Below are 14,689 nucleotides of genomic sequence, written 5' to 3' on the forward strand. Positions count from 1 at the left end.
TTTGTAATATCTGATTATAATTATATGTTATCAAATCAAATCAGATATGTTGATTTGTATTATCAGATTATTGATCAATCATACAAGATCAAATCAGATCAACTAAGTTAGGAAAGTTTTAGATTCTTAGGGATTAGATTAGATTAGAAATACCCCTTTGTCTGGAATTAGGGGATTATTTCCTTTTTTATTGATTTGTTTTCTCCTATAAATTGTGTATTCTTTGAAAGAATAAAACATACTATTCTGATACCAAAACTAACATGGTATCAGAGCAGTAGCCTCTTTCAACCTCTTTCTTTTCCTTCTGTTCATGGCTAAAACAGCCTTTACTAGGCAAAGAATCCCAGCGGCAACAACAGAAGCCGAGAGTTCTGTTAGTGCGGTCCCACCCGAGACAACCATGAATCAAAGCAGCGATTCATCTCATTTATCCTTTCAACTAACGTCTCATAGGTTAAATGGAAAAAATTATCTGGAGTGGGCACAATCTGTCCGGTTAGCAATTGACGGCAGAGGAAGACTGGTGAAATCAGAAAACCTGAAGCTGGAGATCCAAAAATGAAGGCCTGGAGGTCCGAGAACTCATTTGTGATCGCGTGGCTTCTAAACTCTATGGAACCAGCAATAGGTAGGCCATATTTATTTTTGCCCACTGCTAGGGATGTATGGGAGGCTGTTAAAGAAACCTATTCGGATTTCGGATGTCGAAAATGCTTCTCAAAATTTTGAATTAAAGAGAAAATCCAGATTTTTAGGAGTGACAATAGCTGAGAGGTTTTTAACGAGCAAGTAGGATTTTTAAAAAAATAAAGGAATAATCCATTAAAGTGTTATGATCCGAATACAAAAAAGATTGTGGTTACTATGGATGTTACTTTTTTTGAATCCCAACCTGTTTTTGGCACTCATCTTCGGGGAGAGAAGTTTGTAGAAGAAGAGTTGTTTTGCAATAATGAGGAAATGAGTCAAAATAAAAAAGATCCGAGTTACCTGATAAACATGGATGGGCTAAATATGGGTGATAATGATATAGGAAAGATAAGGAATGAAAATGCTATAGATAATAAAGGCTATGATTCTGTAAATCAAAGCATGATCTGATTAACAACAAAAACGGTGAACAAACAAAAGAGTTGAACGTTTACACGAGGAGAAACCAACATCTTGGAAAAGAGACCGAAAACTCTCAACATGGCGAGTCATCCACTCAACAAGACTAGAATGAAATTCCAGGTAATGAGATTCCAGAAGATGAGAGTAGCAGAAATGAGGATGTTGAGGTGGATGTGCGGGCACAATAGGATGGATAAGATTAGGAATGAAGATATTCGGGAGAAGGTGGGCGTGGCTCCCATTAACGACAAGATGCGGGAAGCGAGTCTCAGATGGTTCGGGCATGTTCAGAGGAGGAGCTTGGATGCCCCGGTAAGGAGGTGCGAGCGGTTGGCATTGGTGGGTACGAGGAGAGGTAGAGGGCGGCCTAAGAAGTATTGGGGAGAGGTGATCAGGCGGGATATGGCGAGGCTTCAGATCTCCGAGGACATGGCACTCGATAGGAAGCTGTGGAGGTCGAGCATTAAGGTTGTAGGTTAGGAGGTAGTTGAGTTCATTTAGTCTACCAGTGTGAGGCTAGGCTGATAGGATTTAGTCTTAGACTGCTAGTGGCCAGTGTTGTATTTTCACTACTCTTCCGTTATTTACTGGTCATTATTTCTGCTTTCCATTTATTCACCGGTTCTTGCGATGTCGTGATTATTTACATGTTTTTTATTGATGGTACTGATATATTGTCTCTTTTCGTCTTTTCGTCTTCTTGAGCTGAGGGTCTGTCGGAAACAACCTCTCTACCCCATCGGGGTAAGGTCTGCGTACACACTACCCTCCCCAGACCCCACTTGTGGGACTATACTGGGTCGTTGTTATTGTTGTTGTTGAGATTCCAGGTCGTACCTCGAACGAGTCTGTTTCTAATACATCTCTTGTTCCCTCAAATCTTGATCTTCATGTAGCTAAAAGAAAAGGTGTGAGAAACGTCACTAAACACCCCATGCCAAACTTTGTGTCATATAAAAAATTGTTATCTTCCTATTCAAGTTTTCTTTCCCAATTAACTGCTTTGGAGATATCAAAGAATGTGCAGGTTGCTTTAAATGTTCCTGAATGGAGGGAGGCAATTCTAGAGGAGATGAAAGCCCTAGAACAAAATGAAACTTGGGAAGTCATTGATCTACCACGAGGAAAGAAAACTGTGAGTTGTAAGTCGGTTTTCACCATCAAATTCAAGTCAGATGAGTCACTAGAAAGAGGTTGTGAGTTCGAGTCACCCCAAGAGCAAGGTGGAGAGTTCTTGGAGGGAAGGATGCCGAGGGTCATTTGGAAACCGCCTCTCTACCCCAGGGTAGGGGTAAGGTCTGCGTACACACTATCCTCCCCAGACTCTACTAGTGGAATTATACTGGGTTGTTGTTGTTGTTGTTGTGAGTCACTAGAAAGATATAAGGCGCGTCTTGTAGCTAGAGGGTTTACTCAGACCTACGACATCGACTACCTTGAAACAGTTGCTCCAGTAACCAAACTGAATTCTATTAGAGTCCTCCTTACTGTTGCCGCTAATTTTGATTGGCCCTTCAACAGTTAGATGTAAAGAATGCATTCCTCAATGAAATAACTTGAAGAGGAGGTCTACATGGATCCTCCACCGGGCTTTGAAAACCGATTATGTAGACTTAAAAGGTCTCTGCTTGGTCTAAAGCAATCTCCTTGAGCTTGGTTTGAAAGATGTACTCAATTTGTTAAAGGGTTGGGGTACTTGCAAGGGGTACTTGCAAGGACAAGCAGATCACACAATGTTCATTCGGCATTCACTACCAGGAAAAATAACAATACTTACAGTGTATGTTGATGACATTATACTTACGGGAGACGACTCATTTGAGATGAAGAGTCTAAAGGACCAGTTAGCATAATAATTCGAAATCAAAGACTTGGGACCCTTGAGGCATTTTCTTGGCATGGGAGTGGCTCGATCGAAGGAGGGAATAATGGTATCTCAAAGAAAATACGTGCTGGATTTGTTGACAGAAACAGGGATGAGCGGGTCGACCAGCAGAAACTCCTCTTGACCCAAACATAAAGCTCGGGAATAAAGAAGGAGATCCGATTGACAAAGGTCAATATGAGAGATTGGTGGGAAAACTTATCTACCTTTCGCACACTCGTCCTGACATAGCTTTTGCGGTAAGCTTGGTTAGTCAGTTTATGCATTCTCCTCAAAAGGAACATCAGGAGGCTGGGTATCCAATTTTGAGGTACTTGAAAAGCTCACCGGGAAAAGGGTGGTTGTTCAAGAAAAGTGATAAAAGGAGCATTGAGGCATACACAAATGCAGATTGGGCAGGGTCCTGTACTGACAGAAGGTTTACTTCTGGGTATTGTACATTTATATGGGGAAATCTTGTGACATGGAGAAGTAAAAAACAAAGTGTTGTGGCACGAAGCAGTGCTGAAGCTACACTGTAACAATAAAGCTGCCATAAGCATTGCCCACAATCTAGTTCAACATGATAGAACAAAACATATTGAGGTGGATAGGCATTTCATCAAGGAGAAGCTCGAAGAAGGAAGCGTGTGCTTGCCATTTGTGCCAACGAATATTTTTACTAAGGGGTTGTTTAAACCAAGATTTGAAAGTCTTGTTGTAAGCAAGTTAGGCATGTCAGATATCTACATGCCAACTTGAGGGGGAGTGTTGATTTGTGATATCTTATTATGATTATAGGTTATCAAATCAAATTAGATATGTTGATTTGTATTATCTGATTATTGATCATATAGGATCAAATCAGATCAGCTAAGTTATGAAAGTTTTAGCTTCTTAGGGATTAGATTAGATTAGAAATACTCCTTTGTCTGGAATCAGGGGATTCTTTCCTTTTTTATTGATTTGTTTTCTCCTACAAATTGTGTATTCTTTGAAAGAATAAAACATACTATTCCGATACCAAAACTAACAGAGTTGATGGGGTATTTTTCCTCAACCTTCTGCCAACCTACTTTGGTACCACTATCCTGCTTGCTTTTGAGTTGATAAGGAGTGTAAAGCTTGCTTACCTTTTAATCCCTGAAAAGTCCTTTCCCCTTTTTATTTTTGTGTTGGGTGATCAAAAAACTTGTGAGTGGTTGATTTGGTGAACTGGAGGATTTACGAGCCTTGAGAGGCCCTACTGCTTTCATAATGTTCACTAAAGTGTACTGTATGTTTTGGGCTTCTGTTAGTTTTGAGATATCAAAGTGAGAATTGATGGACCGAAGTGCAACCAAAATTGACCGAACTCTAAAGCGATAGTCAATGGTGTAAGAGGATACTTATAATAGATCTAATATCAACACTCTTTTTTCTTAAATAGAGTCTACACAAAAGCTAGGGACATGAGAAGGGGAGAAAGAAATTTGTAAACTAGCACGACTGAGAGAAGATCAGTAAGGACTTAAACAAGGTGAAACGTATTAAAAACGATTTTCAACAAATGTGACAAGGGATAATGAGATCAAGGAGGGGTGGAGAGGCTATTTTGGTCAATTGTTAATTCGAGTCACGAGAATAATATTTTGGATTTCCATACATCTGTGCATGATAGAAACAGTGCATTTGAAAACTAATATCTTCAAATGCATGAAGCTGTAAAACACTTTTCCTCGCAAAACTAATCTCTCTTTTTTTCCCCTTCTAGTTTATTTAAATCTGTTTTGTTCATTTATGATATGCATTCATGTTTATGCTGGAAACTACCTACTGGTAGACTTACCTGTCTTTAGCAGGTCATTTTTCTCTTTCTGACTTTTTTTTTGGATCAGTTTCTCTTTCTGACTTTTTTGTTTTTTTTAATCAATACAGTTCCTTCGAATTGGCAGATGCATGGATATGACCAGCCTATTTACACAAATACAATATATCCATTTGCTTTCAATCCACCTAAAGTTCCAGATGATAATCCCACTGGCTGCTACAGAACTTTTTTCTTCCTTCCTGAAGAGTGGGAAGGTGAGGTTTTATGTTTCTCCAGTTTGTGTTACCCCAAATTTTACTACTTGATTCCTTTTCCAATCTCATCTCTCTTATAGATTCACCTATTTCATATTGTAGAGAATGAGCATTAGACAGAAAAGCTTAATTATTCCTCAAGCTTGGTTGGGAATCTAAAGCTGTTACAATGTGTACATATTTGGTAACTGTATAATTACAAAATAAAGATCCTAATCAAATCCTTCATGGCTAAGGAATAATAATGACAGGAATAAACCAAGTTGAGAATGATCTGCGTCCCTTCAATCACATGCCCAACATTTAGACCAGACATGGGATTGGGTTATCATCCAATCTAATGTCCATGTTCGTCAATAAACCTAAGCCCCCAAGGGTTAAAGTTGCCCGAGGCGGGATAATTGGAGAGTAAAACTGTCTGGTCCCTTTTTATAGTATTTTATTGATTATTGAATAGTCCTTTGAGGTTTGATCTTTACACCTTTGTCCTCATCACACTTTTTACAACAAACGTATGTGGACATTTGTATTATCCTTTTTTAAAGTAAAATGTAATGCATTTTCATTATCTTCATTTGGCTGTCAATAGTGTTATGTGATTTTCAACTACTTTTTGATAGGTCGCAGGATATTTCTACATTTTGAAGCAGTTGATTCAGCCTTCTATGCTTGGGTGAATGGAGTTCCTGTTGGATATAGGTTTGTGTTGCAATTTGATATCTCCAGGCTCTTTTTCTCTTTTCTAATGAAATACTTGTTTGATATCCCTATTTTAGGTTCTCTTATTTTGTTAGTGGTCTTGCTATTGAACATTATTATCATAGGTGTTTCTACATTTAGGTGAGTCATGTACTCGATTTCTTACCTTTTTTGGCTTGTAATTTCCGTTGGTGAAATCATGCACAAGTTTATCCTTTTCCTTCAGTACGGAGGAATCCTGCGAGAGAACCACAATCACCACACTTTCCCAAGCTTGAGATTGCACCCATTTCACGTGATGTTCTTGTTCCGGAGACCGGTTATTTCTTCCAAGCTAATCTTTCTAGCCCTTTTTGCTGGAGCGACTCACGAAGGGATTAAAAACGACAGATATTTTTTTTTGAGAAAGTAACATATTAGTATATATAATAAACTTAGATTACAAAGCAGTGTAGTCCTACAAGGAGAGTTGAAGCCTGAGTTCCCAAGTCTTAACCTATCATAAGTAATCTAAAATCTCATAAATAAATTCAGCTTCTTGTAAGTACTCCTGTTTACACCACAAAATAAAATAGGACTAAACAATTCGTCTTCAGCTTCTCAATGGAACTTCTGTTATCTTCAAAGCATTCTTGGTTTCTCTCTTTCCAGATTGTCCACCAAATGCAAGCTGGGATAATCTTCCATCTCTTTGTGTCCTGAAAGGTTACCATCTCTCTTCCAACAAGCTAGGACTTCCTGGATTCTCCTTGGCATGGTCCACCCGATTCCCCTCAAATTAATGAATCTATTCCATAATTGATCTGTCATTCTACAGTGTAAAAACAGATGATTGATTGTCTCGGCCTCTTCACCACATAAATAACATCTGGAACATAACTGAAAACCCCTCTTAATGAGATTGTCTTGAGTCAAAACTGCCTTTTTTGCCAATGACCATGTGAAGCATGCTACCTTGTATGGGATTTTAACTTTCCATATCATTTTCCAAGGCCAACAATCAATCTGATTGTTTGAAAGGTTAAACTCCTTATATGCTGAGTTCACAAAAAAATTTCCTTGTGCGTTCCTATTCCAAGACATACTATCCACTCTGGTTGAAAGCCCCCTGAATTGTTCTAGGGTGTTATAGAACTCTGTTAGCCTGTCCACCTCCCAGTCATTCAATAGTATTCGGAAGCTAAGATTCCATCCTGGATTGCCCCATACTTCTCTCACACATGCTCCCTGTTGCTGATTCAGATTGTAAATATCTGGAAAGAGTTGCTTCAATGGCCTTTGCCGTAGCCATTTGTCATCCCAAAAGGATGTTTCCATACCATCTCCTACTTTGAAACTGGATTTGTTGATGAGCATGGGCCATGAGTTTCTTATGGATTTCCACAGACCGACTCCATAGGTGCTATTTACAGCTTTAGTAGTCCATTTACCATCCATCCCATATTTTATCTTGATAGTATCCCTCCACAAGGACTGTTTTTCAGCGGCAAATCTCCATAGCCATTTCATCATTAGGCTTTGGTTTTGGATTCTCAAATTCTTGATTCCCAGACCACCTTCCTTCTTACTGGTTGTAAGAGTACTCCATTTTGCCAAGTGCATTTTCTTTGTGTCGCTATTCCCTTGCCAAAGGAAATTTCTTCTGGTAGCATCCAGCTTCTTCACAACACTGACAGGAATCGGAAACAGAGACATCATATAGGCAGACAAAGCATCAAGAACACTATTTATCAAAATCAATCTTCCACCTAGAGCGATTGGTTCTTCCAATTGACTAGATTTTTTTCACACTTCTCAATCACTCCATTCCATATCCCTTTTGATTTACTCCTCCCCCCCCCCCCGTGGCATACTCAAGTTAATTATTGGCAATACTCTTACTTTACCCCCTAAAATTGCAGCCAGATGGTGGATCTCATTGACTTCATTAACTGGATCAATGTAACTTTTACTCCAATTAATGTGTAATCCTGAAGTGGCTTCAAAGAGAATGGAAATTACTCTCAGTACTTTCAGGTTATCTCTATCAGCATCACAAAAAACTAAAGTATCATCAGCATATTGTAAATGAGAGATAAGCAGCCCTGGGATTCACAATAAAGCCCCTTATCCAACTGTTGGTCTGTGTTGTTATTATCAAATCATTTAAACCCTCCACGGCTAGGATGAATAGGAAAGGTGATATGGGATCCCCTGTCTAAGACCTCTCTCAGATACAAAGAATCCAGTCGGTGAGCCATTTATCAAGATTGAAAATTTAACTGTGCTAGTACAAAACCTGATCCAATTAATCCATCTGCCACCAAACCCCATTTTCTCAAGCAACCCCCAAAGGAATTTCCAGTTGAGATGGTCGTAAGCCTTTTCAATGTCTAATTTGCATAATATACCAGATTTCTTACTCTTTATCCTTGCATCTACACATTCATTTGCTATAAGGATGACATCCATTATCTGTCTTCCTTTTATGAAGGCTATCTGTTGGGCATCCACCACCTTATGTACCATTTTTTTAAGTCTCTCTGTTAAAAGTTTTGAAATGATTTTGTAAACACTACCTATCAGGCTAATAGGTCTAAAATCCTTCAACTCCTTGGCACCTATCTTCTTGGGAATTAATGCTATGAAAGTAGCATTAAAACTTTTTTCAAAGAAACCTTGTTCATGGAACCACTTCCACCCTCACCACCTCCCAACAATGTATAAAGAAAGCCATAGAATATCCATCTGGACCAGGGGCCTTATCCCCTGCACAAGCCTTCACACTTTCCCATATTTCCTGTCTTTCAAAAGAATTTTGCAGCATTTGATTTTCCTCTGCACTAATCATAGGACATTCTTTGAAACTAGCATGTGGTTTCCATTCCTCTGATTCTGCATAAAGTTTGTGATAAAAGGAAACTATCTCCCTTTTAATATCAGCTGGATCTTTTAAAGTAACCCATTCTACTACAATTTGATCAATATAGTTGTATCTTTTATGGGCATTTGCAGTTCTATGGAAGAACTTAGTATTGCTATCTCCTTCCTTGAGCCATAGTGCCCTGGATCTTTGCCTCCAAGCCACCTCCTCATGTTTAGCATTTTCCTCTAACTCCACAGATAGGACATCCCTTAGGTGTACTTCTTCATCATTCAATATTCTTTGCTCTTGTATCTCTTCCAATTCAGCTAGTTGTGTAAGGATGTTTTGTCTTTGCAGTTCCAAATTACCCTGCAAAGATCTGCTCCACTCTTTAAGTTTCTCCTTCAGGGCTTTCAATTTAAAAGCAAGAGATATGATCAGGTCGTCCTTCACAAGAAAAAGAGTCCCACCAATCTTTAACCCTTTCTTTGAAACCCTCTGTTTGCCGCCACCAATTTTCAAACTTAAAATAAGACTTCGCCGGCTCCCAGTTCCCACACTCTAGTAACAATGATGAGTGATCAGAAGTGACTCTATGTAGAATAGATTGTTTTATGTTCTTGAAAGCTGCTACCCACTCTTCAGAGATAAGAAATTTGTCAATTCTAGCTGCTATATCATGTCTTTCCCCCCCTTCTTCCATGTGAACCTTCCTCCTGAAAGTTGAAGATCTTCCAATTCCATATCCTCAATAAACTCAGAGAAATCAGACATTCCTCTGGTGAATCTGTTACAATTATTCTTCTCAGAAGGGAATCTCACAGTGTCGAAATCCCCACATAACACCCATGGCCCAGTAAAAAGACCCCTGGCTGCCCCCAATTCTCACCAAACTTCTTCCCTATCCTTCATATCATTTGGAGCATAGATACAAGATAAGTGCCATGTAAAGTCCTGGTTTTTATCGGTGAATTTGCAAGTAATACAATGAGACCCAAGCTACTGATCTCCCCCTCCCAAATTCTGCTGTCCCACAACATGATTATGCCCCTAGGCCCACTAGCTTCTAACCGTGCAAACTTCACCCATCTGTTTGCCCATAGCTCTTTAACTACATTCCTTACGTCCCCTTCTAATTTGGATTCTTGAAAGCAAAAAACGTCTGCTCTCCAACTTTGAATCAAGCTCTTGATCATATCCCTCTTTTTCTTACGGTTCAACCCCCTCACGTTCCATGAGACAATGTTTACCTTCATCTATTCTGGATAAGTGTGATACCTCCCTTGCTTCGTGTGCCATTGCTTTTAAAATTGCTACCAATGTCTAGACTCTTCAATTCTTTTGAAATTTTCTTTTTAGGCGTGTCTGGTAACAATGAGCTAGATCCCTCCCTGTTTATTTGCCTTTTTCTATCAATTTTCATAAATAATTCAACTGCTTCCTTTAAAATCCAGCCCAAACTCCTTGCTTAATCTGATGATATTTTGATGTACCCAAATTGGAGTGTCAAAATCAGGGTCTGTTTCTTCTACATGAACATGTGTGCTCAATGGTACTGCCTCTTCAATTGCCAGGCCATTCACTTCGCCCATTTCTCTCATGTGCATGTTGCCCTCTTCTTGATTCTCTGTTGCTGTAAAACAATCAACTGAAATAATGGACATAGGCTCTTTATCCTTTGATAAATCACTTTGAAATTCCCCATTGTCTCTCTCTTCTCTCTTCTGCTTCTCCCTCTGTTTCTTTCGATGTTATTGCTTTAAGAAGTATCGGTGTTTGGGTCTCCTGTGGTGGAAGAGATTCATTAGCCTCGATCTCCTCATTTAAAATATCTATCTTGGACTCTGCAGAGATCTCATTAATAGATTTTGAGATGCATTGGGCTAAAATATCCGGGCCCAAAGATTTTGTAATATTATTATGGCCCAAATCCTCGCTACAGATCAAATGGGTAACCTTCTCACGTGTATGGTCACATGATTTATTAAAGGATTCAGAACCTTTTGAACAATCCACGTGCCCTAACACTTTTTCAGTATCTTGAGCCCCTCCCTTGCCAGTTGTATTGTCCTTTGAAACCCAGCGTTCCAAAGCTATCAACCCATCTTCTCTGGTACGGGTCCTTACCGGTGACACACCAAATCTGAATCGTGAAAATTGTTCCTTCACATTCCACATTCACTGCCTTCGGAATAGCGCCACCATCCCCTTTAACTTTCAACCTTGCCCATTTTAGATGATTTCGAATCTCTGTCTCTTCTTCTGTTTGGATCCAGCCACCGCAATAATCTCCAACTGCTGCAAACACTTTCTGCACTCTTTCACATGCCGATAAGAGAATTTCGACGATTGTACTACACTTGCAAGTTTGTGAGTCGGATTCTAACAACTTTTCAATGAGGTATTTACTGTTTGTGGGTCAATATGCTCACGATAAAACAGACAGATAGTAGAGTTTACTGAAAATGGCTAGAAGGATGGCTTTTTTCCCCTTTAATGTCTCACAAGCTCAAGCCGCATACATACAAGGATGCTTTAACATGGCTAGTGCTAGACTTGGAGGGAAGCTGTAGAAAATTGGATAAAGAACCTATTTTCTGTGTGCCTCATGCGTACACACAAAAGAGATTTTTTTTTGATAACTTGCTTGGTTGAAGGCTTCGTTAGATAGGCTAGTTCGTCAAAAGTTGTGTGGGCAATGAAGGCTTGGAGAATTAAGAAAGGGTCTAAAGGTTTGGCTGTTAGGGGACTCCAAGTTCATCTTTCGCTTTGCCAATGGAAAGGAAGCCATGAGAGTCCTCTATGAAGGCCAAGATGGATGGGGAGATAATTCTTAAAATTGTAATAATGGAGTGAGTGAATTTAGTGTGTGGAAGCCAGGGCAATAAAGGAGAGTGTAATAATGGATTGTGTCATTAACATCGCTGGAGTTCCAAAACACGTATTTGTGGTTTTGGGGATGTCATGTGTAGCATGTCTAATATATCTAGGATTAAGGTGTTGAGAGCAGAGGAGAGAATCCCAATTTTGGTACTTATTAAGGACGATAAGCATGATATTAGGCTATGGTTGTATCGGGTGTTTTGAGCTGAGATTTCGTAGGTGAAATGGGTGATGGAGATGGGGATAAGGGGAGAGGAGGAAGGGAAAGGATGAAGGAGTTAGGAGGAGAAAGGGAGATGAGGTGGGGAAGAATAGGGAGGAGAAAAGGGTGAGGGGTGTTGAAGCATAATGAAGTGAATAAAAACATATGCTCTATAACAACTTAAGCTTTTAGATGAGATGGTCACATAAGTCAACATGGTATAAGAACATGCAGTGTTTCTTAGTTCAAGTTTCACCACCATCCATTATCAAAAAGTATTTCACATGCTTGACCCATGAAGGAGAATCAGGCCGTTAAGGACCATCTTGAGGACATAATTAATAAAAGTATACAGACTATAATAGTTGAAGCTTAGCTTTTAGATGAGATGTTACATAATTCAACAAGGGGAAAGGTGGAAGAGGAAGGGGAACCCTTACCGCCCGAATATATTAGAAAAGAGACGATAATGGCTAAAAAAGGTGCAACAAATGTCGAGGCTTTTGAATAAGTGGAAAAGAGGAACTCAAAACTAAGAAAAACGGGATTGTCCTTGGATTAGTGAACCGTTTTGGAATGCTTTGAAGTGTGTACACCAAAGTCACTAAATCCCTAATTAATTTCTTAATTAATTGTTCTAGTTGCGCTCATGCGCTATTCCTTTTCCAACTCAAAATCTCATTTCTCAAGTCAAATATAGTCTAAAACCATTTTAAGTAGAGCCCATACCAAATTGATAATGCCAAATAGAACTTCTAATCAAATACCCAATAAGAATTGTGCGTGGTCATCACATTCATTACATAGTTACGTCCGAGGGTTCATCATAAGACCTAAGCATAAAGCTTAGCTACTCATGGAATTAAGAATATTACAAGTGTTGAGAATATAAGTCCCATGAATGGCAATTGAAGAGGGAAGAAATTGCAAACTAAGTGTCCCATGCTTGGAAAGCTTCTTCAATCTTCATTGTCAACTGACAAGTACAATTTCCCTATGAAAGCTGATGTTCTCATACAAATGGTAAAAATTTCTATTTATAGCAAGTCCTAATTTTTAACGAACAACCTCACTGCCCTTTCTAGCTTGGACATTTTTATTCTTCATGCGATGCGTGACTCTCCTTTCTAGCATCGCTTCAGTTCAGATCTATCCAGACTCTTCTTCAAGTGTTTTATTTCTTCTGATGGGCACTATCATTTGTCGCAATACGTCTATATGGAAGTGACTTGAAGTTTCTATCGTCCTAATACAGGGCACCTCACTGTTCTTCTAACTGTAGAAATGGGTCAACGCTATAAAGAACTTCGAACCTGAGGTTGTGGCATTATGTCTTGTCACACTGATATTTCCCGTTAGTGCTGAATCACCCATTTTTTGTGACAATTTGGTTAGATGGTGCTTCTACAATTATGTAGAAAGCTGCTGTGAGTGTTTAAATAAGTTTAGAAGTTCTTGACTTCACCTCATAGTTGTATTCTTGTTGGTAATCACTCTCTTGGACTTTTGACTCCTAATACATTCCAAGTACATAGATTGTTTCCGGGGTTCTTCATTATGCCATCAACAATGTTATATATCTCAACTCCTTCATTTAGCTTATGATGATATTTACTCTCTTTTGTTTGATTTTTACTTGTTTTCGTTTGATTTCAAACACGGTATACCAATTATGATGTTATCTCATGCTGAACTGAGAGGCTTGAAGCTAAAGTACAGACAAAAGTCTTAGTTACATGGATCTTTGTAATGGATGATTGATGTAACTTTTATTGAATGGTTCAGTCAGGATAGCAGACTCCCTGCCGAATTTGAGATCACAGGTTTTTGCCATCCATGCGGGTCAGAGAAAAGAAATTGTCTGGCTGTTCAAGTGATGAGATGGAGTGATGGTTCCTATCTTGAAGATCAGGATCATTGGTGGTTGTCGGGCATACACCGCGATGTGCTGCTTCTAGCAAAGCCTAAGGTGTGAACTTTTCCTTTTTCTCTGTAACTATTTTCGGAATCTGGATACAGGTAATGATAAGAAAACTAATTTCCTAGGTGTTTTTCATGTCTGTCCTCCTTTTTTCTGAATGTTAATGATATAAATATAGAAGAAACAACTGTACCCCTTTGGCTAAAGACTTACCTCCCATCCCCTGCCTCCGGCTACTTTGTCCTTCTTATCTTACTTGCCATCAGTAGGATCACCTTCTCTGTGTTCACCATCTCCCCTTTTCCCGCTTTTGTTTTCTCCTTCATCTAGGAGAAGGCAAAACCTCTCCTTATAGAAAAAGGTAAAACACTCTCCTTACCAGAACCTCAGCTCCTGAAAAAGCGATTGGTTTAGTTCGAAAATTTTAGTATCTTGAATTTGGAACCTTTACTTCTTATTTTTACAAAAGAAGTAATAAACGATGAAAGCGAATTTGAATAAAAGTAGAGGTAGAAATAAATGGTGACTAGGTATGGATTTAGCCATGGTAGAGTACAAATGTGACTTGAAAGTCTTGAACTATGACGTGCTCGAGGCACACTTAAACCCTGAAGTTAGGTGCAATTCATGCTGGGCTTCACTTTGCTTTGTTGGAACTTCAGTATGTGATACCAATGCTTCAGCATTCATGGACTCCATCTGATAGAGTAGGGCAGAACTAAACAATGTAGCTAGCAAAGTACTGTATGAATTGATAAGAAATGTTATGGATGATTATGTTAGTGACTGAGCACAAGAAATTAGAAATTTAGTAGTATAAGAAAAAGTAAACACAAAATTTAAGTAAAAACTCAAAATTACATCATTGCATCTGAATCAGAATGTTTAAATGGGTTTGAAATAGATTGACCTGGTTTTTATTTGTACTCCATCCAGGAAAGAATCTTACTATAACCATTTGGTTAGTCAAACAATCATTTCTTTGACTTGTGACTTTTGCATCCACCGGATGCTTTCAATTAATGATGTTCCACTTCATTAAAAAAAATTTGTTTCTTTGACTAGTATAACACCAACAATCCAGTGAAATCTTAC

At 38.9% G+C, this 14,689-nt stretch overlaps 1 protein-coding gene across 3 annotated transcripts in view; it reads left to right on the forward strand.

Moving 5' to 3' along the window:
* The window catches only part of LOC107805179 (uncharacterized), a 46,255-nt gene that overhangs the window by 14,152 nt on the left and 17,414 nt on the right, over nt 1-14,689 (forward strand). For all 3 annotated transcript variants that reach the window (XM_016629172.2, XM_016629173.2, XM_075230739.1), the window contains exons 4-6: nt 4,898-5,044; nt 5,665-5,743; nt 13,459-13,642. In XM_016629172.2, the coding sequence (XP_016484658.1) occupies nt 4,898-5,044; nt 5,665-5,743; nt 13,459-13,642 (410 nt within the window). The remainder of the gene's footprint in view (nt 1-4,897; nt 5,045-5,664; nt 5,744-13,458; nt 13,643-14,689) is intronic.

The sequence above is a fragment of the Nicotiana tabacum genome, chromosome 15, assembly GCF_000715075.1.
Source record: "Nicotiana tabacum cultivar K326 chromosome 15, ASM71507v2, whole genome shotgun sequence".
NCBI lineage: Eukaryota > Viridiplantae > Streptophyta > Magnoliopsida > Solanales > Solanaceae > Nicotiana > Nicotiana tabacum.